Source organism: Octopus bimaculoides, chromosome 1 (assembly GCF_046866305.1).
Source record: "Octopus bimaculoides isolate indiv1 chromosome 1, ASM4686630v1, whole genome shotgun sequence".
NCBI classification, from domain to species: domain Eukaryota; kingdom Metazoa; phylum Mollusca; class Cephalopoda; order Octopoda; family Octopodidae; genus Octopus; species Octopus bimaculoides.
This window is the reverse complement of record NC_142928.1, coordinates 94,857,340-94,885,287: the sequence shown is the minus strand read 5'-3', so window position 1 is coordinate 94,885,287 and position 27,948 is coordinate 94,857,340. Positions and strand designations below refer to the sequence as shown.

At 34.8% G+C, this 27,948-nt stretch overlaps 1 protein-coding gene across 1 annotated transcript; it reads right to left on the bottom strand.

Annotated features, from left to right (window-relative positions):
• On the bottom strand, positions 1-27,897 carry LOC106875283 (calcium-independent phospholipase A2-gamma). The gene is made up of 8 exons (XM_014923368.3): positions 27,469-27,897; positions 19,263-20,049; positions 11,370-11,521; positions 7,867-8,133; positions 6,933-6,990; positions 4,968-5,159; positions 3,328-3,523; positions 1-593 (listed from the first exon to the last, which is right to left on the bottom strand). Exons 2-8 carry the CDS (start codon positions 20,028-20,030, stop codon positions 340-342), a joined length of 1,887 nt encoding a protein of 628 aa, XP_014778854.1. The 5' UTR covers positions 20,031-20,049; positions 27,469-27,897; the 3' UTR covers positions 1-339.
• Positions 27,898-27,948: the final 51 nt, after the last annotated feature.

Here is a 27,948-nt window from a genome sequence, read left to right as displayed (position 1 = left end):
CAATCCCATGGTCAATCATGACGGAAGGGGGTTTCAGCATACATACATCTATATATGTATAATATACACATACAATGTGTGTGTAAGTGTATGTGTGTATATATATATATATATATATATATCAAATTCGTTTAGTCATTTATGAACATGAACTGTCTCCAAGCAACTGGACAGGCAAGTCTCTTGTAAACTTATTCCTGAAGAAAGGTAGATTGTTGATTTAAGAGAAGGCTAGAAGCAAATAAATAGTAAGGAATCTGATGTAATTAAAATTTACAATGAATGACCTCAAAGTGAACTGCCTGGGAACATAATTTACTTATTTATGAATGATTTAAATTATTTATTTAGCATATCTTTCTTTAATTGTAACCAATCAAATCCTTTTTGGTAGAGATGTCTTTGTTCTAGTAATTTTTCTGCACATCGTTGCACTTTGTATTCATTTTTGCGTAGGTACATTCGAGTATCATGCTGCATTTGCTCGAGTTTTTGCATTCTGATTTCATCTAATGTACAGGGTTCAGAAAGATATGGATTGAATCGGAAGTAGCTGCTTGGGTGTAGTAAATCGGTCAAAGTTGTATTAACAGCTAAAAGAAGAAAGTAAATAATATATCTTAAATGATGAATAAGATGAAATATGAATGTTATAGGCTCATGATTAATTTATATAGAAGAAGGGGAAATAGCAGAGTGACTCAACTCTAGCATATTGCAGGCACTTATTTTACCAAGCACCAGAAGGAGAGTTTTGACTCAAAAACTAAATACTCTCAGCTATTTACAGCCCTTGTGACCCTATGAATTTTAACTGTTATGGTACAGATACAACCCAGACATTTCACACACTAATGATCCAGAACCTCTTATAATCCATATTAATTTACAAACAGCAACTTCAAATTCCTGTAGCCACCAGATTAGTTTACTAGTACTTTGCACAGACTAGTATCATGCATGTTGTTGGCACTCCGTCGCTTACGACGTCCAGGGTTCCAGTTGATCCGATCAACGGAACAGCCTGCTCGTGAAATTAACGTGCAAGTGGCTGAGCACTCCACAGACACATGTACCCTTAACGTAGTTCTTGGGGATATTCAGCGTGACACAGTGTGACAAGGCTGACCCTTTGAATTACAGGCACAACAAAAACAGGAAGTAAGAGTGAGAGAAAGTTGTGGTGGAAGAGTACAGCAGGGTTCGCCAACATCCCCTGCCGGAGCCTCGTGGAGCTTTAGGTGTTTTCGTCCAATAAACACTCACAACGCCCGGTCTGGGAATCGAAACCGCGATCCTATGACCGTGAGTCCGCTGCCCTAACCACTGGCCATTGCGCCTCCACAGTATCATGCATAGTACAGTATTAATAAACTTGTGTCAATTATAATCATGCAGAGGTACCCATATTTCATTTAATTATCTAAGTAAATTTAATATTTGTTCAATTTAGTGTGTTGACCATGGTGACCACCCTTGGTTCAGAAAAATCAGTAATCAAGAGAGATTTGGGAACCAATGATTCTGGAAAATCAATGTTATGCCTGTAATAAATTCTAATTTACAACTTTTTCAAACACTATGATATTATTTCGACTCCAGGTTTTAACAAGTTACCAGCTAATAAAATATAAATATGTTTATATAAAATATAAATCCATTTAAAATAAATAAAAGAAATGAAAAATGAATACTATAAAGAGTTGTTTATATCCATTAAAAATTTGTATGCAGATGTCTCCAAATACAAATTTAAAATAGGAACAAATTGTGATTGATATATTAAAAAAACATTACTTTAGTCATGCCTCCAGGTAAGACATATTACAGTCAGCTTTCCTGAAAAATATCAGCTACTTCCTAGCTGAGTGAATAGAAATTCAACTTTGTTATCAGTTATTTTCAAAACTAACTGCACCTACACCAGGATGTAAAATACAATAAAAAGACACTCCCATTGCATAATTGCTTGTTTATTCATTGCAGGTGAGCACTGATAAGTTTCAACTTCAGACACTATATTGTGATTTAGACAAAGTACATTCCAGTTAAGTTATTTTTCTAATAATATGTACAAACTATTGAAAATATCACGTATTTGTATCATGTTATTTGTATACTACTGAAGATTTCATCGCAAAGTATTCAAGGGTAAATCAATTTAATAGAGCCCAAACATCTTCAAGTTATTGTCTATATCCAAATTCATAAACCTGGCTCAACAGAAGCCAACCACTACTCTATGACCAATGTATAATCAAAACATACAGGTGTTGGAATTTGAACAACCATCTAAATTTGAAAAACTACTATAGAATTTATTTACATTATTTACATTTGATGGATATTTGTCCTCATCTTGTTTGTTGTTAGCACGTTTCAGCTGATACACCCTCCAACCTTCATCAGTTGTCTTTGGGAAATTTCAAACCTGGGTTCTCATTCCTAAGGTATTTTTCAATGTTGTTGTTATTATTATTATTAGTCAGGTTACTGCCTGGAATTGAACTCAGAATCTTGAGGTTAGTAGTCCGCACTCTTAATCACTACGCCATATGCCCGTGGGCTTTTCTTTTTTTTCTTTTATTATATTCAATCCAGGTGGTATTAGCTTTGAGTATCTAAGTTAGATGGTTTGAAAGATGAGCTAGTTTTTGATGGAGTTTCTCTATATGTCTCTATTGAAGTCTAATGTCGGCTCCATACCGATTAGATAATACAGTTCTATATTTAAGAGATGAGACATTATTTACATTTGACGGATATGGCATAGCGGTTAAGAGCGTGGGCTACTAATCCCAAGATTCCAAGTTCGATTTCAGGCAGTGACCTGAACAATAATAATAATAATAATAATAATAATAATAATACTTACAAATATATATAACATACAGAAAATTGCACTACTGGGCACTGCACACATCCTACGCAAAACACTTTCAATACAGTAACCATAAGAGCAAACCACAGCACATACCTAAGGCACACATAGCTGCGCTCGGTAGTGAAGTGAAAGCACGTTATAAAAATAAAACTACTGAACAATAATAATAACAACAAAAAATACCTTAGGAATGAGAACCCAGGTTCGAAATTTCCCCAAGACACTTGATGAAGGTTGGAGGATATATCAGCTGAAACATTGTGTTAACAATAAACAAGATGAGGACAAATATCCGTCAAATGTAAATAATCTACATAATTCCTCATCTCTTAAATATAGAACTGTTCTATAGAATTATTAAAAAAAGCAGCTATAGAAAAACATTGATATCAATGAATCATTATAAAAGAAAAATATTAATATAATGATAAGACATTAATTACCTTCTGTATCAGTTGCACTGTCTAATATTTTAACAACTTTCTCTTTGAGGCTACTTTTATTGGTGTTCATTTCTAAATTTGGTTCATATCTTCCATTGCCAACAGAGACTACACATTGAAGGGGAGTATCTGGCCACAATAATCGACATTCATGAATAGCTAAAGCAGTTGGGTTATTGGTCAATAAGCCTCCATCCTAATAAAAATAGCATTAAAAACAAAGTGAAAATAGGATTATATCTCATTGAATCATGAGCAATATTTATATTTAAAAAATTTAGAGCAAGTAGAAATTAATTTTATCAAATGATTTTTATAAGTAAAATATTTCATGCCATCTGGAATGTTGTGATGAAATTTAAAATACAGGAATATATCTGTTGTGGTTGTTAAGTAAATCTCAATTAACTCTTCTGAATGTGTCACGTTTCAGTCAGGTTTGGAACCAAATTCCACCTTCCACTATACAGTAGTTGATTACTGCCTACTAACTGGCAGTGAGCCAAATATTTAGCACATGGGAGGTTTAGCTAACTTTTCATCTGATTTACACACCCAGCCATGCAGAGTTTGCAAATATAGATAGTAATAGTCTAAACATGTTGCACCTATTTTTCAGTCCAGGCTGTTTTTACATATAAAACCTAACACATATGAAATCAAGTATCTTACCCATGAACAATGTGAAAGTCTTGTAACAGACTACATATTTTAATAATAATTATAGTTTTTTACTATAGACACAAAGCCTGAAATTTGTGGTTGGGCGAGGTGCTAGTCAATTATATTGACACCCCCCCACTCCCACCACTCAACTAATATTTATTTTATCAATCTTGAAAGGATGGAAAGCAAAAGTCAAGCGCTGCGGAATTTGAACTCTGAATGTAAAGATGAACAAAATGCTTAGCAGCATTTTGTCTAGCTTGCTTAATAATTCTTACAGCTTGCCACCTTACCAATAATCCTTTCTACAATAAGCACAAGGCCTGAAATTTTGTGAAGAGAAGGCTAGTTGATTACATTGACCCCAATGTTTAACTGGTACTTATTGACCCGGAAAGGATGAGAGGCAAAGTCAATCTCAGTGGAATTTGAACACAGAACAAAGATGGCCAAATTACCATTAAGCATTTTATCCAGCATGCTAATCATTTTGCCATCTCCCCACCTTCCTAATAATAATCATAATGATAATGATGATGATTTCAAATTTTGGCACAAGGCCAGTAATTTGGCGGGAGGACTAAGTCGATTACATTGACTCCAGGATTCAACTGGTATTTATTTTATTGACCCCAAAAGGATGAAAGGCAAAGTGAGCCACAGCAGAATTTGAACTCAGAATGCGAAGACAGATGAAATGCTACAAAGCATTTTGCCTGGTGTGCTAATGATAATAATAATAATAATAATAATAATAATAAGGAACAGATAGCATACTATGGAGAGTGCTGTCAATCAAGTAACATCTTACCTACAGCACACTAGGCCTATTGTTTGGATGTGGCCTTACAGGATATAAAACAGGAAGTATGAAAGTAACAACAACAACCACAGTAACAAAAGCAGTGCTGATGGCAGCAGCAGTAGTAGTTTCAAGGTTTAAACAGAGAAATTAATTAATAGATATTACTTACTTGATGAATTAAATCATCCAACTGAAATTCTGTATAGTAACCAGGAGCAGCAGATGATGCTCGAATAGCTTCCCATAATTGATATTTACAACTTCCAGGGTACTGAGAGTACACTCCCGATGGTAGGTTATAAGTTCGAAATACATAGTTCTTCATTTTTGCCATATTAACAACACATGATAAAGCAGACATCTAAAACAGAAAATATGTCCCAATTGTATTTCATTATTAAAAACTCTTAAGGCAGCAAACTGGCAAAATGTTTGGCAGCATTTCTTCTAGCTCTTTATGTTCAAATTCCACAGAGGTCGACTTGTCTTTCATCCTTTTGGAGGTGGTTAAAATAAGTACCTGTTGAGTACTGGAATAATCCCTTCATTTTTTTTTTTTTAGTTTTTTTTCTCTTCAATTTGAAATTTGAAACCAATGTTGATTTCAAATTTTGGCACAAAGTCAGTAATTTCAGGGGATGAGATAAGTTGATTACATCGACCCCAGTGCTCAACTGGTACTTATTTTATCAACCCCTTAATAGAATTTGAACTCAGAACATAGAGATGGACTAAATGCTGCTAAGAATTTTGCCTGGCATGCTAATGGTTCTGCCCCCAAATCTCAAACTTTCTGGTCTTACATCAAAATCAATAATGACTCTTACTCTGGCACAAGGCCATAAATTTATAAGAGTTAAGGATATAACTGATTGAATCAACCTCACTACTATGGAACTATTTTGCTGATCCCAGAGACCTCACAGAGAGGGTGACAAGGGATTGAGACTTCTGGTGGTTTGCTGTACTAGAGAAGACACATCAAGCTAAGTAAAATCGTGACTGTCACTTGCATTCAGGCATGTCCACTGCATCCCTCTTTGGCCAAGTGATCCTAATCTTATGGACTCATGGTTGCTGGTGCCATGAAAAAAGCACCTATGCCAGTGCCACATAAAGACACCTGTGCCAGAGCTGCATAAAAGTACCCTGTATACTCGATAAAGTGGTTGGTGTTAGAAAGGGCATCCAACCATAGAAACCATGCCAAAACAAACATGGAGCCCAGGTAGCTTTTCAGCTAACCAGCTCCTGTCAAACTGTCCAACTCATGCCAGCATGGAAAATGGACATTAAATAATGATGATGATGATAACTAGCAGGACCCATGAAAATTCCACAATGTAAGCCAGCATATTTGAATACTTATTTTCCCTTTTGCCAACAATGTATGTATCTGTCTACTTACATAATACTGATAAGCATTTAAACCTAATAACAAAAAAAGAATAATAATAATGACAGTGCCACAGCATGGCCACAGTAAAGTTTACCTCAGTAGGATTCAAAATCAAGTCATAGAAGGTTGTAATTAAAGATCACAAAAAGATTTGTTCGACATTCCAACATTTCTACCAATTAGTGATATATTAAAATATTATCATGTTAGGTATACCATTTCTTTATGTTATTACAAATGTTATGAACAGGGCCTCTAACAGAATTTTGCAAAGCAAAACACTGTTGTTGGTTTCTGGCAGAAGTGTGGGGTCTCCACTCAAAATTCAAAAGTTCTGTAAGCTATTTTTTTCTTCAGATTAAAGTGGGTTTCAGCAGATAGTTTCAGGCGCCTCTGTGGTTTTTCAGATTCTGGACCAATGTAGCAACCAAATTACTTTCCTATGGGTCCTAGTGGCAAGTAACATTTGTCATGTTTTTAAAATACATTATAAGTCTTAGTTAAAAAAAAATAAGATACACCCATATTTATATGTGTATAACTCACAATATTTTATACTTGGTCTTAACTGGGAACAACTGGAGTGTGTCTTATACACAAGGTAAAGCTAAAACTATGAAGGGAAATAATTTTGGACCAAAATTTAACACTAGATTAGTGGTGCAACTTTTAACATGAGTATGACTCATCTACATGTAAATATGGTACATATAAAATGAAGAAACTGTTACTTACTTTTGGACAATCAGGTTTTTGAGAAAACTTTGACATAACAGTATCACCGGCATGATTCCTTAAATGGATAAACATATTGATTTAATATAATAGAGTGCTTCATGAAGACATAAAATATAGAAACATTAAATTTTGGAATAAAGTTTGCCAAGCATGTTTAGACCAAATCATCAAGGAATGAAAGTGGATTGCCTTCTGCACAGTTACTTCCAGAGGACAATTGTTTACAAATAATGATCCCTTACAATTACTGTTGAAATTGTGGTATAGGTGAAACTGATGTATAGTTTGAAGTTACAGTGTAGGTTGAAGTTATGACATAGGTTGTTGTGGTGAAGGTGGAGGTTATGATGTAAGTTGATGTGAAGTATTATATTTATGTATCTATTTTATGTTAACTGTCAGAAAAAAAAGAGCACTTAATAGCATAGTAGATATTAATAACATTTGATTTTGGTCAAGTCAGTGTCTTGCTACTCTGATTTTCACCTGTGAGTGCACAGGATTTTCAGGTAACACACACACATATGCATATATACATGTCTGTTTGTATGTATGTATGTATGTATGTATGTATGTATGTGTGTGTGTGTGTATGTGTGTGTGTATGTGTGTGTGTATGTATGTGTGTATGTATGTATGTGTGTATGTATGTATGCATGTATGTATGCATATATTGAGTGTGTATGTGTGTGCATGCATGCATGTGTGTGTGTGTGTTACTGTACAATCTCCTCCAATTCAACAGCAACATGTGAGTATATAAAAAAAAAGTAAATGTCTTGTGTCTTGCAAAGAAATCATTATTTGAAAACTGTCTTATTTAAAATAGTTTCAGGTATGTAAAAGAAACACAATTACAATACAATAAATATAACACAACTAAAAAGTTATACACTTAAAAGCTTAGTAACTCTAAAAAAATCAAATTCACCTTAGGATATCTTCCCAGACTTTTGTATCATAGAAAGCATGGCTCCACATGAGGTGTCCAGTTCCAACAAATTTGTTCCGTGTAAACATACTTTGACTAAGTTTTTTGTACAACTTACAGCATTCATCAGGTGGAATCCGATAAAGGATTATCAACCCAAGCATTAGAGCCCCGGTACTAACACCACAAACATAGTCGAATAGTTTCCACAGATCTGTTTTACAAGCTTCTTGTAACTTACATAATGTTTCAAGGGCAATTACACCTCTGAAAGAGAAAAGACAATTAACAATAAGCATGCTTCAATGATTTCATTTTTCTGTATTGGCAATAATCCTTTCAATAATAGCCACAAGGCCTGAAATTTTGGGGAAGCGGTGTAGTAGATTACATTCACCCCAGTGCTTGGCTGGTACTTATTTCATCAACTGTGAAAGGATGAAAGGCAAAGTTGATCTCGGCGGAATTTGAACCCAGAACGTAAAGACAGTGATAATGATTCTGCCAGCTCACTGCCTTTTGTATTAGCAATAATAGGATGGTTTTTGTGGGAATAATTATTATTAATGTTGTATATCTGACCTCTCCTCACTTATGGACACTGAATGTTGAGTAATGACCAAATGAGTACAATTGCGAATACAAGCAACTTAAAGCGGGGTCTAAAAATAGTGTCTTGCAGTATTTGTTTCAGCCCTTTACTTTCTCAGTTCAAATCTCACCAAAGTCAATTTTGCCTTTCAATCCTTTCAGGGTCAATAAAATAAAGTGCCAGTCAAGTACTAGTGTCTCTACATTAATGTTATTCTAGGTTCAGCCACTACTTCTCCACATCAAGAGGACACAGTTCTGGTATGATGGGCATGTGATTAGAAAGCCACAAGAAAGAATCACAGGAAGAATTCTTCAAGTCAAGCTAACTGGTAGGAGACAAAAGAATTGAGGAAGAATGAGTTGGTCGGATAATATCCATAGTCTTATTTTGTAATGCTTAGGAATCCAGCCAGAAAATGTAATGACAGTTGCTTCTGATAGGGCCCTATGAAGAAGATGCCCAAGGACTGTGTCCATACAACCATCTCTATTCCTAACCACTCAACTACAAGGAAACCAGTGAACATATATATGGCTTCCCAGCCTGTTAGAAAAAGCAGCCAAATTTCTCCCAATTCATTCAGCTATCTTAAAATATTAAAGAGATGGATAATGTAGTCTTAGATATATTATAACGAAAAAAAATAGTGGGGGATCATAGCAGGGATGCTCTTGATCATAGATTAACTTGATCGAGGTTGACTTGAGTTAAATAAACGGCTGCTGTTATCGTTTGGCCTAACTCATCGTAAGGTAAATACCTCCATGAGTGATATCCAAACTACAGTGGAGAAGGCTAGCCACTGGATTTGGTTAAAAAGAGACGATGAGCGATGGCTAGAGAAATATTGAGCTTTGTTTTTAATAACCAGTTGATCTAGCAAGCGGGGCCTCATATCAGTGAGGGGGCCGGTGCGCACTGATGCCGTCGAGAGGTAGGCCCCGAAACGGTGCGCATTCTCTCCTGATGACCCCATACACTTGCTGGCTTCAGGTATGCGGAGTTCTCGACTGGTAGCACTTGCATGTGCGAGTTGTTTGCAAGACATAAGGCTAACTGACTGTTACCCATTCTGACAAAGGTAAATGCACCATGGTTACACACACAATAAAGTGATTGAAGTACAGTTTGAACTCACAGCCACAGTGTCTTATTTTTCAAGAACCTTTTTTTTTCGGGTTTTGTTTTCTTTTGATCAACAATAATAATGGTTTCTCTACATATTCAAGAGCAGTTGGTGTGTGACCTCTTTCCTGCCATGGTCCACAATAATATTTTATATCATCCATGGCCCACCCAGTGTCAACTTAATAAAATGCTAAATCAATGTTCAAGAATAATTTTAATTCAAACTACTAAAAATAAGTTAATGCAACAAAGAGCTCACAGGTTCACTGGCTCCTGTGTTCTGGGTGTCTTATCTTTTAGACTGTGGCCATGCTGGGGCACTGCCTTGAAGAATTTTTAGTCAAATGAATCAACCCCAGTACATTTTTCTTTTTTTAAGCCTGGCACTTATTCTATTGGTCTCTTTTGCCAAACCACTAAGTTACAGAGATGTAAACACAACAGCACCAGTCATCAAGCAGTGGTGGGACGCACACACACACATACAACAGGCTTCTATCAGCTTCCACCTATTAAATCCAGTCACAAGGCTTTGGTCAGCCCAAGACTATAGTTGAAGACACATGCCCAAGGTACGATGCGGTAGGACTGAACCCAGAACTATGTGGTTGGAAAGCAAACTTCTTACTACACAGTCATGCCTGCATCTATAAAAAAACACTCAAGGCATCATAATTTATTTCCAGAGATTGATTCAATTACAATTAGATAATGCTAAATACATTAACACACAGCCTATTTCCCTACTCACTGAATACATATCACCAATGGAAGAAAAAGCTGTTTTCACAAATCACATAGTTGGTAAAGAAATTATGGCTGGTTCAAACAGCTTTGAAATTTCTGGGTTTGTATCAGTAATTAGAATAAAATCCCTTAACTTCATTTTCTATTTTTCAAACTAGCATATCTTCAGTCTTTTACTTATTTCAATCATTAAAATGTGGCCATGCTGGGGCACAACCCCAAAGGGTTTAAGAGAACAAATTGATTCCAATACTTTTTTTCTAAGCCTGGCACTTATTCTATCAGTCTCTTTTAACCAAACTGCTAAGTTGTGGAGATGTAAACAAACCAACACTGGCTGTCAAGAAGCGGTGGAAAACAAATAACAACAAGAACATGAACACATGCACACACACATATATGTACACACACAACAGGCTTCTTTCAGTTTCTGCGTACCAAACCTACTCACAAGGCTTTATTTGGGCCCAGAGCTATTGTGAAAAACACTTGCCCAAAGTGCCAGGCAGTGGACCTGAACCTGGAACCATGTGGTTGAGAGGCAAACATCTTACCACATGGCCACACTTGCACCTCCCCGCCCCACCACCACCATGAAACCTCAAACTTTTTTTTTAAACTTTTCACAAGATGAGACTTTTGATTTAATTCATTCAATTCCTTGAACATAGACAAACTCTCCTTCATTCCACACACCACTTAGATGCCAAGCAACGACAAAATATCCTTGCACTTTCTCATGACCATCTTTCATGTTTTTTATGTGAAGGCGCATGGCTCAGTGGTTAGAATGTCAGGCTCACAATCATGAGGTAGTGTGCTCAAGTTGCTAACAGAGACTTTCCCTACACATCATATTGCATTGTTTCATCTGATCATTTCCATTCGTTGTATTGCATGAACACCTTCCCTATTCATGGAACAAATAAATTATGTTCCAACACATAAGAAAAAAACATCCTGTTACAATTGCAAAATGATAAGAAAGAACTGGGAAACTAAAGATAATAAAAATAATGAATTAAAAGCTTACCTCGTTCCACCACCGTCTATTGACAATATTCTGATGCCTCTTCCTTTAGGAGGAGAAACATAGCCTACAAGACTCAGAGCTTCATAAGCACGTGACCTAACACTTGGTACCTCAGACTGTGACAACCGTAATAATACTTGCACAGCACCAGCCTATAAAACAAATAATATCATTGTTGTCATCACTGCCATTATCATTATGATTGTAAAATTTGATAGTTGTCATAGAGACTTTAGTCTCTCTCTATCACCTTTCAACAGTATTATATATGAAGAGACATTAGAACAATTTTACAACATAATAAAAATAAGTTTTTATTTTTCTGATGATGCTTGGTTTCACAATTCCTGTCATTCAGCTTTAGCAGCCGCTGATTAAGTTGTAATTTGGTGTTGGAAGGTTAAGGGCTTCCTTGATGCCTGCTAGAGAAGCAAGTAGCTATCACCATCGAAGGCATCGAGGTGAAGAGTGCTTCGTTGAGGAGCGAGGAGTTGTCACGTAGAAGGTCTGTCCTCAACTCGCTGAGAAAATGAAACTCACACTTTAAGTACGAGTTTTACTATGCATGCGCAACTCGAGGGGCTTCCGGTGGTGAAGTCCCTTGCGCATGCGCAGAATTGTACTTCCTCAATGGCGGCTATAATTTCGCGCCACTACATGATAAATGTTACTGTTTCAATGTTTCCAAATATAAATTTTCACTATGTTATCAAGTGCACATCTGTGTTTCACAGGTGTATACAGTATTGTTTTACAAGGTGTTTGGTTTTTACACTTCATTAACTGTATCATGATGCTTGTTTTTTGCTATTGCTAACAATATACAATACTATATAGGCTCAGTCAGACCTCCAACACAAGCACACGTATGACCTGCAGGTAGCTAAGTCAAACACCTGAGTTCAACTTACAGATCCAACACTTCAAATATTCCATGTTTTCACCTGGACCTGTTTTGTTGTTTCAACTTCATTTTTACTGTTGCCTTTGTTTGTTGTGATTACTGTGAAAGCTTTTGCTGTGTTGAGAGGTGATTCTGTACAATAAGGTGTTATATAAGATGCGTTAGAGTATCAAAAGAAGGTTGTGCAACTGTTTAAGTTGTGCTATGATATTAAAAGTGTCTTTTACAGAATATATACTGTACATAAAGCTTTTTATTTTGTGAACAGAGGATATGTAAAGATATATTAATGTTCATGTTTGTTTTTTAATATCTAATACCACAATTATTAATTTTATTCTCATACATTTTTTGACAATATTTTCAAATTATTATTATTATTAATATTATTATTATTCATATTGTTTTTCTTAATGTAAACCATTTGCAATCAATAAAGAAATCATTATTATTATTATTATTATTATTATTATTATCATTATTATTATTATCATTAAGGCGGCGAGGTGGTAGACTCATTAGTACGATGGGCAAAATCCTTAGAGGTATTTCATCTTCATTTTATTTGTGTGATCTTCTGCTAATGTAAAAAATTAGTGAGATTATGTTTAGTTATGTCCCTTCACTACATTTGGGCAGCAGTTGAAATTTAGTAGCACCATTACAATATAGAAAGAAAGTAAGTAACAATTTTGGAAATGGTTAAGTAAATAGTAATACCTTAGTAGACTTCTAGAATGACAGTAGTCACATTGCTCTGTCAAACAAGAGTGAGAGAAATATTTACACACATAAAGACAATAACATCCTAAATAATAACGTCAATGAAAGTGGTAAGAGCTACAATAAAAGTAAAGTTAATGTAAATAACAAGACAATAGTAAGTACTATCATTAAAAGTAACAACAACAATAGTGGCAGTACGACTAATAAAAAAACTGCAGTCCTTATTACAAGAGAGCTAAGTGTGTGTGTGAAAGAGAGAGAGAGGCTTACAATCATATTTATGTAACTTTAGCTTGTATTCTAACTGGCCATTTACACTTTAGCTTTCTGTCTAACCCAAAATCCTAACCCTTAACCCAACGCAGATTAGGTAATTTCACAGCATAGACTACAGATACAGTAGCAGACTAAAGTAGCACAAATGTATTTATATATCCGAAACTCTTAACTCAAGAGTAATTGGATAACTCCCTTCGCCCTGCCAGTACTTTCTTCTACCATCTCTCACACCAGCCACCTCTTTTCCTAAGTAACTCATACCCCATGCTACCTCCCAGTCTTCCTCCTTCTCAAACCACATTATTTATATGTTCCATTCATTGCATTCACTTTCTCATCCACTTGTCTTGACCTTTAACTCATTTCAGTCATTTGACTCCGGCCATACTGAGGCACCACCTTGAAGGGTTGTAGTCAAACAAATCGACCCCAGAATTTACTTTTTTAAGCCTAATACTTATTCCATTGATCTCTTTTGCTGAACTGTCAAGTTACGTAAACACACCAACATAGTTTACAAGTGGTGGTGGGGACTAACACCAACACACACACGCATAAATATATATATATATATATATATATATATATACACACATACATATATAGGTGCAGGCATGGCTGTATGGTAAAAAGTTTGCTTCCCAACCACATGGTTCTGAGCTCAGTCCCACTGCATAGCACCTTGAGCAAGTGTCTTCTACTATAGCCTCAGGCCGACCAAAGCTTTAAGTGAATTTGGCAGATGGAAACTGAAAGAATCCCATTGTGTGTGTGTGTGTGTGTGTGTCTTTCTTTGTCCCCCCCCCCATCCCTTATCACTGCTTGACAACCAGTGCTGGTGTCTTTATTCCCCATAGCTTAGCGGTTCGATGAAAGAGACCAATAGAATAAGTACTAGGCCTTAAAAAATAAGTCCTGGGGTTGATTTGTTCATCTAAAAAATCTCTTCGAGGCAGTGCTCCAGTATGGTCACAGTCAGTAAAAGAATATATATATATATATATATATATATATATATATATATATATATATATATATAAATACACACACACGATGAGCTTCTTTCAGTTTCTGTCTACTGAATTCATTCATGAGGCTTGAGTTGGAGTGATGTAATAAAAGACACTTGACCAAGATGCCACACAATGGAATTGAACCTGGAACCGCGTGGTTGGGAAGCAAGCTTCTTACCACACAGCCACACCTGCACCTATTAATTTATTTTTTAAATTTTTTTATTTTTGCACTACCATTGGATATTAACTATTACTACTCTGTTAACATGCCTGAGTCTGAAACTTTTTACTTATTACGCCTTGTCATAACCAAACTTGCCTAATTTCAAAGTGGTTTGAACTGACTGACATTAACCTATTTCTCTAGTGTTTCTAATCTTTATTATAATGGAGCTAAATTGACTCAGGACTGACCTGAAGTTAAATAGGAACAAAAATACAACCACACACATTCGTGTACACACACACACACACACATGCACACAGCTACACACACGCACATGCACACAGCTACACCTCCCAATACATAGTTATATTCCCTCACACACAGCTACTTCTCCACTCACACACTGCTACATCTCCACAGACACACACACATGCACATACAGCTACACACATCCAGATACACAGACACTCTCTTACAGGTACAAGAGACAAACACAGCTACACAATACAACCACTTGATCAGTTAGAAATAGTAACCAAATCTTAAAGAAAGGAGAATACATTGGACATTATCATCCTAGATATATTGTGCCTGAAAAAAGAAAAGGGTAAAAGATGTAATGACTATGGCAGGAATGCCACCTTAGATCAAATGTCTTCAGCTGCAATCAGGATTGGCCTGGATCTAAACAACACAAACTTACACAGAAACAGAACCTAAAAGAACTTAAACATACGAACTCATTCTCTCTCTCTCTCTCACCCAGCCTCTGTGTGTGTGTGTGTGTGTGTGTGTGTGTGTGTGGCAACAACTGTGGGACTGTACCTAAAAGTACCGAAGGGAACCAGTTACAAACTGCACATATCACCATTCAAACCTACCATCACTACCAAGGTAAAACTGCAGAGACTAAGAGGCTGATGTAATTGGATTTATTTATATGCTGTTTATTGTTGTTATTTTGTTCCTGTTATTGTGGAGGCGCAATGGCCCAGTGGTTAGGGCAGCGGACTCACGGTCATAGGATCGCGGTTTCGATTCCCAGACTGGGTGTTGTGAGTGTTTATTGAGCGAAAACACCTAAAGCTCCACAAGGCTCCGGCAGAGGATGGTGGCGAACCCTGCTGTACTCTTCCACTACAACTTTCTCTCACTCTTACTTCCTGTTTCTGTTGTGCCTGTAATTCAAAGGGTCAGCCTTGTCACACTGTGTCACGCTGAATATCCCCGAGAACTACGTTAAGGGTACACGTGTCTGTGGAGTGCTCAGCCACTTGCATGTTAATTTCACGAGCTGGCTGTTCCGTTGATTGGATCGACTGGAACCCTGGACGTCGTAAGCGACGGAGTGCCAACTCTTTTGTTCTTATTACCAACACCTGTTTTGACACACTGTATACATCCACTTTTGTGTGCGTGTGTGTGTGTGTGTGTGTATTATAAGAGGTTCTAGACCATCACTGTCTAGAAAGCTTTCTAGACACTGATGGTCTAGAACCTCTTATAATCCACATTAATTTACAAGTGGGATCTTCAAATTCCTGTAGCTGACAGGCTAGTTTACTGAGCAGCCCTGTTTCACAGTCCTTTGCACAGTCCAGCTTGTATCATTTATACCAATGTACAGGTACCTGTATTTTAATTAATCATATAAATAATTTAATATTTGTAATATTTAAAGTAACTACTTTCGTTTGGAAAAATCAGTAATCAAGAAAGGTTCTGGAACCGGCTCCAGAAAATCGATGTTGCACTTGTACTGAATGTACTGACAATAACAACATTAACATCAACAGGCGCAGGAGTGGCTGTGTGGTAAGTAGCTTGCTTACCAACCACATGGTTCCAGGTTCAGTCCCACTGCGTGGCACCTTGGGCAAGTGTCTTCTACTATAGCCTCGGGCCGACCAAAGCCTTGTGAGTGGATTTGGTAGACGGAAACTGAAAGAAGCCCGTCGTATATATGTATAAATATGTGTGTTTGTCCCCACAACATCGCTTGACAACCGATGCTGGTGTGTTTACGTCCCCGTAACTTAGCGGTTCGGCAAAAGAGACCGATAGAATAAGTACTAGGCTTACAAAGAATAAGTCCTGGGGTCGATTTGCTTGACTAAAGGCGGTGCTCCAGCATGGCTGAAACAAGTAAAAGAGTAAAAGAGAGTAAAGAGTGATATTGAAGTCAAAGATTCTTTGGCAAGGGCAATATGTAATTGAGCACATAATATAACTAATAACAGTACAAGACGAATGTATGAAGTGCAATTTATGGTAGGCAGCAAGGAATGGTAAAAGAGATGTGCACCAAAAGTACATTTGTTATTTCAACAGTCTGTAATGAATTCCTCTTCATACCACAGTATGTAGAGAGCAGGTGTCTCAAAGTAACAGTTCACAAATATTCTACTATGCTGATTAAAACTAAGTATTCATAATCATTTTAATGTCCATTTTTCCATGTTTTCTTGGAGTTTACTGATGCAGATTTTCAACAGCTCATCACCCACCCATAACTGTTTCTAAGCAAGGTATTATTTCCTCATGGTGAGACATATTCTTGCAGGAAATGAATGACACTGCTTGTATGACAGTAATAATCATTTTAGAACTATCATACAAATGTCAAGGCAAGGAGATACAAGGCACACACACACACACACATGTACATATATTTATATACACAAATACAATGGACTTCTTTCAGCTTCCGTCTATCAAATCCACTCACAAGGCTTTGGTCAGCCTGGAGCTATAATAGAAAACACTTGCCCAAGGTGCCATGCAGTGGGACTGAATCTGAAACCATGTGATTACAAAGCAAACTTCTTGCCACACAGCCATAAATATGAGGATGTTTTTAAAAAATAATACTAAATGCTAAAAAATATATTTTCAATGAAATATTTGAATATTACAACAAAATATGGATTCAAACAATTATTTTGTTGCATAAATACTATGAAACAAAATCATAACAGAACTAATTCATATCTAAAGAATTTAGAAAAATTTTTCATACTTTATTTGTAGCAGAGATAGATTTTAATTTTACCTTTAATGTACAAGCATGGTTGTGTAGTTAAGAAACTTGCTTCCTAACCATGTAGTTTTGAGTTCAGCTCCACTACACAGCATAGACAAGTGTCTACTACTACAGCCTTGGAATGTCCAGAGCCTTGTAAGTGGATTTGGCAGACAGAAACTCAAAGCAACTTGTCATATATATGCGTATGTGCATGCATGTGTGTGTGTGTGTGTGTGTGTGTGTGTGTGTGTGTGTGTGTGCGTGCGCACGTATGTCCTTATGTTGATATCACGTGATGGTTCTAAACAAGCATCTCTATCATGCAAGCAATATCATTTATTTCCTGTTTTCCATGGAGAAAATTTGACTGTGGGAAAATAATGACTTGCTCTGAAACTGGTGAGAGCTGTCAACAGGAAGAGCATCCTGCTGTAGAAAATCCACCTCAACTAATTCCATCTGATCCATGCCAGCATGGAAAAGTGAATGTTAAATAACGATAATGATCATTACCATCACCATCACCAATGATGATGATGATTGTGTTTGTGGAAAATCTGGCAACATTCTATTTGAAAACCATCAATCAAATAAATTTTAATAAACCAGTTTATGAGTTTCTATGATGTCACCCAAAATGCTCAAGGTAACTACCAATAAATTTGCTTTAGCATTCAGATTATTCTATCAATTGTAATACATATTGATTCACATTGTCTGAACTATATTGTAGATTATATATTTTGGTGTGATTGATTATTTTTACATTGACATTGTAGGATAAGTTTAAAGGTCTGGAACTGGCCAGTTTGAACATAAAACAGATAGACTATTTTGACTTGATATGGCTAGTTTAACCCTTTCATACTTAAACTAGCCATAACCAGCTCAAATATTCTACCTGTTACTATTTGAAAACTGGCCAGATCTGTCCTCTTACACCAACCCAACAATGTCATTGTAAAAATAAACAATCACATCATTAAAATCTCAAAGCTATGAGATAATGCATGATTAATTCAAAACACTGAATAAATAAGCATTAAATTTGACAGAGTAATCTGAATGCTAAAGGGTTAAATAAGTTCTAATTTGTTTTTAAATAGCATAGCCAAAAATAAAAGATAGGATGGTTGTAGCTAGTCAGCTGATAGTTTTAACTTGTCTGTAGGTTCATGCTACACTTACAGACACATTTAATATCCAGATATAATACCGTATTAAAAAGTTAGTCCTAAGAGTCAAATCATCAATCTCTGGGCCATTGGCTAGCTCAAGCAAACTGTTATACAAAATCACTATAAACATTGATCCATGATTATCTAATTTGCATAACAAATAATTAAAATATATTTTGTCAGAAATTAGTTAGCAATTAAAATTTTTTTTCTAATCAAACAATTTAAAAAAAAAAACTTTCATTCAATATTTTTTGGTGAAAATTATAATAAAACTCTCATATCTTCAATGTTTCTTAAACTGCCTTGATGCACCAAGTTATCCTGTCTAATTTTACCTAAACTTATAAAAATATATTCTTTCATCAGCACTAACATTATTTTTTTTCATTTTAAGTTAAAAAAAAGAAAACCCACAATATTTGATGGCTAATAAGTTGCATGGGTTTATAAAATGTATTTCAGTTTTGACAGGCCCTATCTTGCACTATCACTTACCAAAAACCCAACTCTGACCTTAGATTTATAAAAGATGGCTAATTTTCTGACATAAGATGTGCACCTTATAGGCCATCAAAAACACAGTAATTTAAATTTACCTTTTTTGCAATAGACCGAGACGCAGGGTATATCATGAGGTGTTTGTTTAAATCATCTATCCGAGTTATTTTAGATGAAATTGACTGAGCTAATTTCAGATTGTTGACTAAAGCACGAGACCTATTTTCAACAGCTGTCCGTGAAATAAAATCTTTCCGTATCACAGGCTTTTTTTTCACATCTGTTTTCTCTTCATCTAAATCTTTCTTCACAGTCACCCAGGATACCAATTTATTGAGGTTTGGTTCATTTTTGTTTAAATCCTCTGAAGCTGTGCTGATAGATTTTGCAGAAACTTGACTACGAACATTTTTCTTGGATTCATAAAAAGAAGCTACACTTTCATGAGTCTCCTTCATCATCTCTTCAAAAGTAGACAAATCTTTAGTTTTCTGAATGCTTGTATATGAATTTTTGGAAGGTGGGTGCTTAGTATCCTTAGCATGTTTCAAGTTTTCCAAGTAAGCTTCAACAAATTTATAATAATTTTTGATCATCTGATTAATGTCAGTTTCGCGCAGAGTAGCAACATTACCAAAATTATTTGTCCTTTTTACTAAATTTTTCAGTTGATCTTTAACAGAATATAAAAAGTCACGTTTCTTTTTTGAGGTCACATCCTTTGTGACTGTTCTAAAATGAATTGTAGTACATTTTTGATCAGGCTCTATACGAATAGTAGATGCAGGCCAACTTTTTGGCATGTAGAAAATAAACTGTTTTTGTTTCAGAACAATACAATTTGGAACACTTCGGATACTAGACATTTTTTCTTCATTCCAATATCTGAAAAAAAGGAAAACAGTTTCCATAAAATAAGCATTCTTTTTATGAATATCAACTTAGAAAATACAATTATTCTAAGGTAATCTTTGAGTATATAATGTCTTTCTACAAAAATTAAATCTGAATGCATATAAAAGAAATACTAGAATATACATTACATATGTTATTTGTTCATTTACATATTTTTTTTCCATGTTAGCATGGATTAGGTAAATACATATTATACAGAAGTATTACACATATTACATATACATATATTATCTCAAGACACTACACTTGCATGACAGCCAACAGCCTTAAATGAAGGTATATATAGCACATGCACTCCTTCAGGTGCAGAGATAGAAAAAATTCCACATCTCTGTCCCACTTCATCTGAAGAATCTGTGACCATAGAAATGATTTCTGCAACATTAAATGAATGCCACTTACACATACATGCAAGAAAATACATACATGACAACACACTCCTTCACTCACATCCATTTCATATACATGTACATACATCTTTCACTTTCTCCTCTCTTTCACTATGTGCTCTCACTTTCTCCTCTCTTCAAAGGATAAAGAAATAAAAATTTTCTACAGAACTTAACGAACAATCATATGATCTCATATGATCAAGTTGACAACTTTGCTGCTTCAAATGAAATGCTATAAAATAACTTTCTCTGGCTGGCACACACACACTCTAGGTAAAATTTGTGTACGAATTATGTTATTTTTTTGCTGTGTATATGCACAAAATTACAGATCAAATCCAATTGAAATTACCTTTTTCTATTCTGTAGTTTGTGTTTGTGATGAGCGTATTTAAAAACCTGATTCTTCAATATAAACTTAAAAGGAAGTTTTCCCCAGAACCCTGTCCTTTACCTCTTATTTCTAGCATGTCTGAGGTGACATTTATGCACCCCGCTTATTTTTTCCCTAAATTTCTTCTGATTCCCATGTTTTCGATACAGGAGATTAGGTTTCTTCACTTTTTACTTTTTTCCAAATTTCTTGGTAATCCACAGAGAAAAAACAGAGAGTACAAATACTTAAGAATTTTCTTACTTCCTTTTTTCTTAAAGAAACACTAAAATCTCTTTCCCAAACATCCACCCATCACCTCACCCCTTTCAAAAAGCTACAAACTCCCAATGTTTAACTTTTAGCTTTTTGGAAAGCAGGAAAGTTTCTACAGAAATAATGTTGTTTACCTGTTGTTTCTAGCATATCAGGTTTTCTGATGGTGATCTGGTATTTTTTACGTCTGCTATTGCAGTACAATTTTGCGCATGTGCAAAATATCAGAAGAAAGTGAAACATTAGGAGATTTTAGCTTTTTGAAAGCAGTTAAATGATGGGTGGGCAAGGTGGGGGAAGGGTTACTGAGTGTTTCTTTAAGAAAAATCAAACTTTAAAAAACGATATATATTTCCCAGATTCATAATCTAGTGGATAAAAAAAATTTGTAAAAAGTTACAAATTTAGAAATTGCAGAGGGGACAGGGGAAAATTAAAATTTTGAAAATGTGATTTCTGGGCAAACTCATATTAACCCCCTTTAATACAATGAAACAATACATGGTTTGAGAGCCCTCTGAAGAATAGAAGGCACTTTAATGCAAACCCAAGCAAACTGTACCCTCCCACTTCACTTTTAAACCAACAAAAACTTCCATTAAGCCAGTAATCCAGTTCACTATATATCACCAATGCTGATTCTGCCCATAAGAAAGGAACAAATAATACAATGTGGCTGTAAGTCCTAACATCCAGGCAACGCCAGGATGCATTGCTAGTTTTTACTAAATTTTGAGTTTTGTTAATACCGATTTGCTGATTAGATTTGATGAGCAGAAAGCCAATTAAAAAAGATGCTCACAATTAATTGAATCCATGAATATTATTATTATTACCTTTTATCTTAGGGTACTATTGGTATTTCAACAATTTTGGAGGGATAAAAAAAGTTAAACACACTATGATTTGAACTTAAAACTAAGAGAAATAAAATGAAATAATGTAATGTATTGGTCATCTAGGAAACTGTTTAAATGTTCAACATAATTTTAATGAATATATCAAAAATATATCAAAAGTATAGACAAATTAGATGCAAACAGAACCCATAGATTCATTAGTATGAGACAAATTAAAGAAATGTTTGCTTAGCAACGAAATCCTAACACATCAAAATCAGTTTATTACAAAGCCATTGATCCAGTCTTTCTGGTTGTAATTTCTTTTTGTTACCAGTTAATCAGAGTAAAATTAGCAATATCATGAGCAGCTGTTCATCCTCCTCTGATGGTGAAAATTGATGAGGTTGTTTGGCTTGAATATCTATAGGTAGTTTGAAGGGAAAACATGCAGGAAGCATCAAATTGTATCTCTGGGGGAAAAATAAAGTAAATTGTTCAATGCAGGCTCCTGATATCCCTACAATGTGGAAACACAGTAGGAGTATCGAGAGAAGAAAATAAGAAGTATTAGATTTGCTTATATTGAAGAGATATCCATATGGCTTGTTCAGAGGAACAAAGATCATCATAGTTGTAGTAAAAGAGGCAAAAGAAAGAAACAAATTTCTGAGTTTGCAGTTGTTGTGTTTTACTGATTGGGTCTTTGCCAATCAAACAAAAGGCCTGATTTTGATACACTTTATCATGCTTACATGTATAGCAATAATAGCTCTACCTCAGATATGTTAGCCATACTTCAGTATAGTTGCACTCGAGCTATATAGTCATCTCACTGGCATAATTTAATTGATACTCAGCAACAACACTCAGCCCACATCCTCTACTTTTCATATCGGTTAACATTACAATTCCATTGATTCATTTCTCTCCAGTATATGTACATCTTTCACAATCATACTGCATCATACTGGCTACAACTCCTAGAACATTTTCCATTCCTTCTTTACAGTAATTTCTAGTGCTTTACTGCAACTACTCCAACATCAGTGAGATAACCTAGGTAATTCAGGTTTGGCTATGTTATTGAGAAGTTTGCTTCACAACTGGTTTTGGATTCAATTTCACAGTACAATAGCTAGAGCATAACTTTGAGTCAACTAAAGCCTTGTGAGAAATATTCGTTAGACAGAAACTGTGTACAAATATATCAGAGGGATTGATCCTGTTTTTGGTTGATCCACATAATTCATCACTCAATTTAACACTACCATCTAACAACTTTGGCAGAATCTATTCTGTCCAAACATTCAAACCAGGTTTCCACTCTTAGGATAACTTTCTCCCTTCCTCCTCAGGATTAAGCCATGAAAATAAAAGAAAGGATGTTAAATGTGCTGAAATCCTTATGAAATTTATTGAGCACATCTTAAAGTAGTCTTTCTATAGGGTCCCCCATTATCATAGATATACAATGATAAAGTATCTTCAGTCTACTTGGGAATAGAAAGAATAATTCATTTATAAATGAATCATATATAAATGTATTATCAGGTCATTAAGAATGAAATGTCTGATTTTTTTATGCACTAAGTTTGATAGTCATTAACTCTAATGTTTTATCCTGACAATTCTTTGTTTCACAACATCAATTAGATCTGCAACCATTGTTATCATTATCTTAGGAAAATTGCAAGCATTTGTAGATTTCTTTTCAATCTTGTTTGTGCCTTAATAGACTCTAGATTAAACATCAAATCAGCAGTTCAAATATAGAATAAGTTAAAATCCTGCAATGTTATATTCAACAAGATTAATTATGTAAGTGTGAAATATTGGTTTTTATGTTTGTAATATCCTATATATTAAGTAGACAAAAATGCAAAGTTGTGGTCTTTACATCACTCTCAAGAATATTAGAGATATAAGTGAAATGTTTCAAAAACAAATTTAAAAAAGAACAAAAAATGCATCAGTATCATATTGCTATTTTACTAATTCAAATTAATTTATTACAGGGACACAATATTTTTGAACAGGAAGAGAAGTGATGGAAATGCCTTTTCCAAGAACTGAAAAATGAAGTAGATACTGTATTGAACTAGGTTAAAACATCTTGAGCTCAAATCTACTGTAGCAATTTTGTTGTAGATTTGGGCATTCTATTTGACTGTAAATGCCTATATTTCTTATGACCCTTTTTATTACAAAGCTTTTCTCATTAAATATGCTGGGGAAACGTATGAATATCTAAACATCTGATTTCTTCCCTCCATCAGAATTGTATCAACATCTAACATATCAGAATTGTATCAAACTTTATCAATTTAGTGATCTATAGAAGTTGGCCAGCTCATGAGATGAATCAATGCTTAACATACAAGAAAGTAATTATCAATACTTGACTGACATTCTGCTAAATAAGTTCATTTCTTTTTCTGTGTCAATTTCATTTACCTCAGCTATCAAATTTTCTGTTTATATTTGCCATCATGCTAAGGAAGTGAATGAGAGAAAAGGGTAGTGTCTTGCACAGAACACAGTGGTTCTTGAACTTTTTATGGCACACTGAAGATCAACCATAAAAATTATTGGTGCACTTTGCATGGAAATTTCAAATAAAACTGCTTTTCAAGACACTCAAATATAAATTTTCTAAAGCCATAACTTTCATTTGTTTTACATCCATTTTTCTATGTTGACTTGGATTGTACGAATGCAGATTACTGAGGAATTGTTTCACAGCTAAATTCCCTTCTAGTCACTAACCCTTACCTGTTTTACATGTAAGGGATTTTTCATTCTATGCGTTATTGAAAATATTGAACTAGTGAATGTTTTGTTGACAGTGAATGTCAACAAACCCCATTTGTAACTTTTTAAAGCGAAGTGCAGAATGCAAATACACACACACACACACACTGGAATCTGTATAGTTTTTGTCTATTAACCCTTAAGCATTTCAACTAGCCTTACAAGATGCAAATATTCTGTTTTATATTCAAACCAACCCTATAATGTCATTCTAAAAATAAATAATCAACTCTCGAAGCTACAAGATAAAGTATGATTAATTCAAAACAATGTGAACGAATATGAATATAATTGTCAGAATAATCTGAATGCTAAAGGTTAAATTCACTCAGAAGGCATTGGTTGGCTCAATAGAAGATACCTGCCCAAGACGCCCCACGGTGTGATTGAATAAGAAATCACATGGTTGAGAAGTGAGCTTCTTAACTACACAACCATGTCCACACTTATTTTATATATATTCAGCATGCCTGGATTCCTTTTGCAATGCATCAGTATGCTATGGAGTACCGTCTGAGAACCACTGACAATTCAACAATTGTGGTTTTTCAGTTAAAGACCAAAATAAACATTTGATGACAATGTTTTGCAGATAACTGGTCATTTATTATATATTATATACTATATAGATATATTATATAAGCAGTCATCCTATAAACTTAGTACTTCAATGTATAACACTAGATTTAACTGAAATATTCACGATTTAACGAAATTAATAAGTTTTATTAAATTATAGAATGATGATTCAAATGATAAATTAATTTCAACTGGATTAGTTTACTACAACTTAGCCACTATTTTTTACCCCTTGTTGTTATAATCTCATCCATATCTAGGGTGCATTATAAGAATATAAATCGACTCGAAATTTGACTGGCATTTTATTTTATTGTCTCAGGAAGGCTGAAAGGCAAAACGTGACTTCAGCTGGATTTTGAATTCAGGGCGAAAATCCCAATAATCAAATAAGGCTAAAGAATTTTGTCCGATGTTCTAATGATTGTACTCATCCACAGATCTCATCAGTATTTCTTCGAAATTATATCAGAGATTCAATGAAACTTGAAAATGAAAACAAGTAAAGAGAAAAAAAAATTCTGACGTGTCTTTAACAGAAATTGATTTTTCTCAGTTGACCGCAGGAGAATATACTGGACTGAATAAAACCAATTTCTAACTGGTATTATGTGGTCAACCACAGTAAAATCTTCATGAGGTACCGAATGAGATATTATTAACCGTTCGACAGTCAAAGCCATTTCTACAATTCTACAACTTACGATCAAAGTCATTCCATCTTTGACCATCTCGTGTTTTAGGAATATGTAGCACTACACTAACTAATGTAGTGGCTCTCAACCGGGGTCCATATAAGGTTTTTCTGTTTAAATTTGGGGGTAGGGGAATAAACCGATTATTCTTCTACAAAAGGCAAAATATTCAAACACTTTCCTCTGCAATAGGAGTTTTTAGACATCAAATGTCTATGAAGGACCCCGCTCCGAGTAAAATAGGAATCAAAAGGGTCCATAGGTAAAAAAAATGGTTGAGAACCACTGATCGAATGCATCTTTTACTTAATTAAAACATATGGGCGAAATCTAATGGAAATTTGGCTGCTCTTAGCATATTGGACGACAGATAGAGGTTTCTAGGCTCATCATATAGTTTGAGTGTATATATGTAATGTGTGAATGATTTTAAATGACATTTAAATTTGTTTACCTTCTGGTTATTTTTAGTTGATTCACAGAAACTAAAGGTAAATTTATGAACATCTTATAATTTCTACCACCGTGTTTGAAACAAATTTTGTCGCTGTTATTTTTATATATTTATTATTATTATTATTATTATTTTTTTTTTTTTTTGTATTAGCATTTTTGCGTTGCCACAGACCGAGTATTTAGACTGACCATATCAATAATCTTGGCAATAACATGTTAATCCCTCCCGCTATAGACATTCCTTTAACGCTAGTTCCGTCTGAAAATAAAAACAAAATTTCTCTTTCTCTCTCTTTCAGAATAACGAAGACATTACGAATAAAATGTAACCATCTCAATCTACCGTTATTTGTACAATATGCTATACATTCTAATGGGAGTTTGGAAAGAGAATTTAGTACTTTTACTGATATATTACGTAACTATTCGTTTTGGTAATACTAAACAAACATGATAAGACGCAATACTTTATATAATAATTATTCCTTGAATTGGCACATAGCCAATACTTTAAATAACACAGATGAGTAAAAAAAATGTCTTTTTTTTTTTAGACTTGATTCAGTAAACCATTCCAACTGTGACCTGCTCGTCTTAAAGTTATAGTTTATCTGCATTAATATAACATAGCCCCCTTTTTTTTTCCAAAGACAGCACATGATTTGAGAGATTCGGTTACTATTTCGGCATAACTACAGGGTTTTACCCCCCAGACTTTGGGAGGTCATAACCTCCCAAAGTCTGGGGGGTAAAACCCTGTAGTTATGCCACTATTTCTAGTAGGTCAAACAGTCGTTCTCAGATATTACGTGATAATGTAAAATATATTGAAAAATTTCCCAGCAGAGATGTGTGAACATGGAACTAAATTAACAGAATTCTAAACAAGCATTTATAAATATTGATAAAATCCAATATGAAATATAAAATAAAGTATAAATGAAATATCAATTTAATATTCTTACCTGTTTTCAGTTAAAATATTCCTCAACGGTCACTCATGTTGCAAAATAGCTGTTCAGAGGTGCAAGTATGCAAAAAAGATTACCTTACTCTGGTGGTTGGTAATCCAAATTTAGACACGAATATTAAGCAAGCGCGTATGTTAGCAACTCCAGAAGGTGTGTCAAAACGGACATCAAGCCAAGTCATGAATAAACGTTTCTAACTAAACTCGTTGCTCATTGGGTAGTCTGCTAGACAATGTTATTATTATCATCAATATCAGGAGATATATCAGGAGATCTTCCCTTAATATTTCGTCATCACATAGTATTCTAACAATTAAAACCCGAAGTATTGATCAGCAGTTATTTGCGAAATGTCATTAGACATAAAAGGAAACGACTATATTTTGTTGTGAAGAGTGTTCAGATGAAAGTTATTACTGCAGTTATTTTTGTTGTTAGTGGTTGTTTATTTCACTTTTCAGCTTCTTATTACAG

What these genes read in the sequence shown, in the direction of transcription:
- LOC106875283 (XM_014923368.3), bottom strand. Translation starts at nt 20,030, where the DNA reads ATGTCTAGTATCCGAAGTGTTCCAAATTGTATTGTTCTGAAACAAAAA. An exon ending in GTCTGGGAAGATATCCTAAG is followed by an intron (nt 6,991 to 7,866) that starts GTGAATTTGATT and finishes TATCCATTTAAG; the next exon opens with GAATCATGCCGGTGATACTG. An exon ending in TGGATGATTTAATTCATCAA is followed by an intron (nt 3,524 to 4,967) that starts GTAAGTAATATC and finishes TATTTTTATTAG; the next exon opens with GATGGAGGCTTATTGACCAA.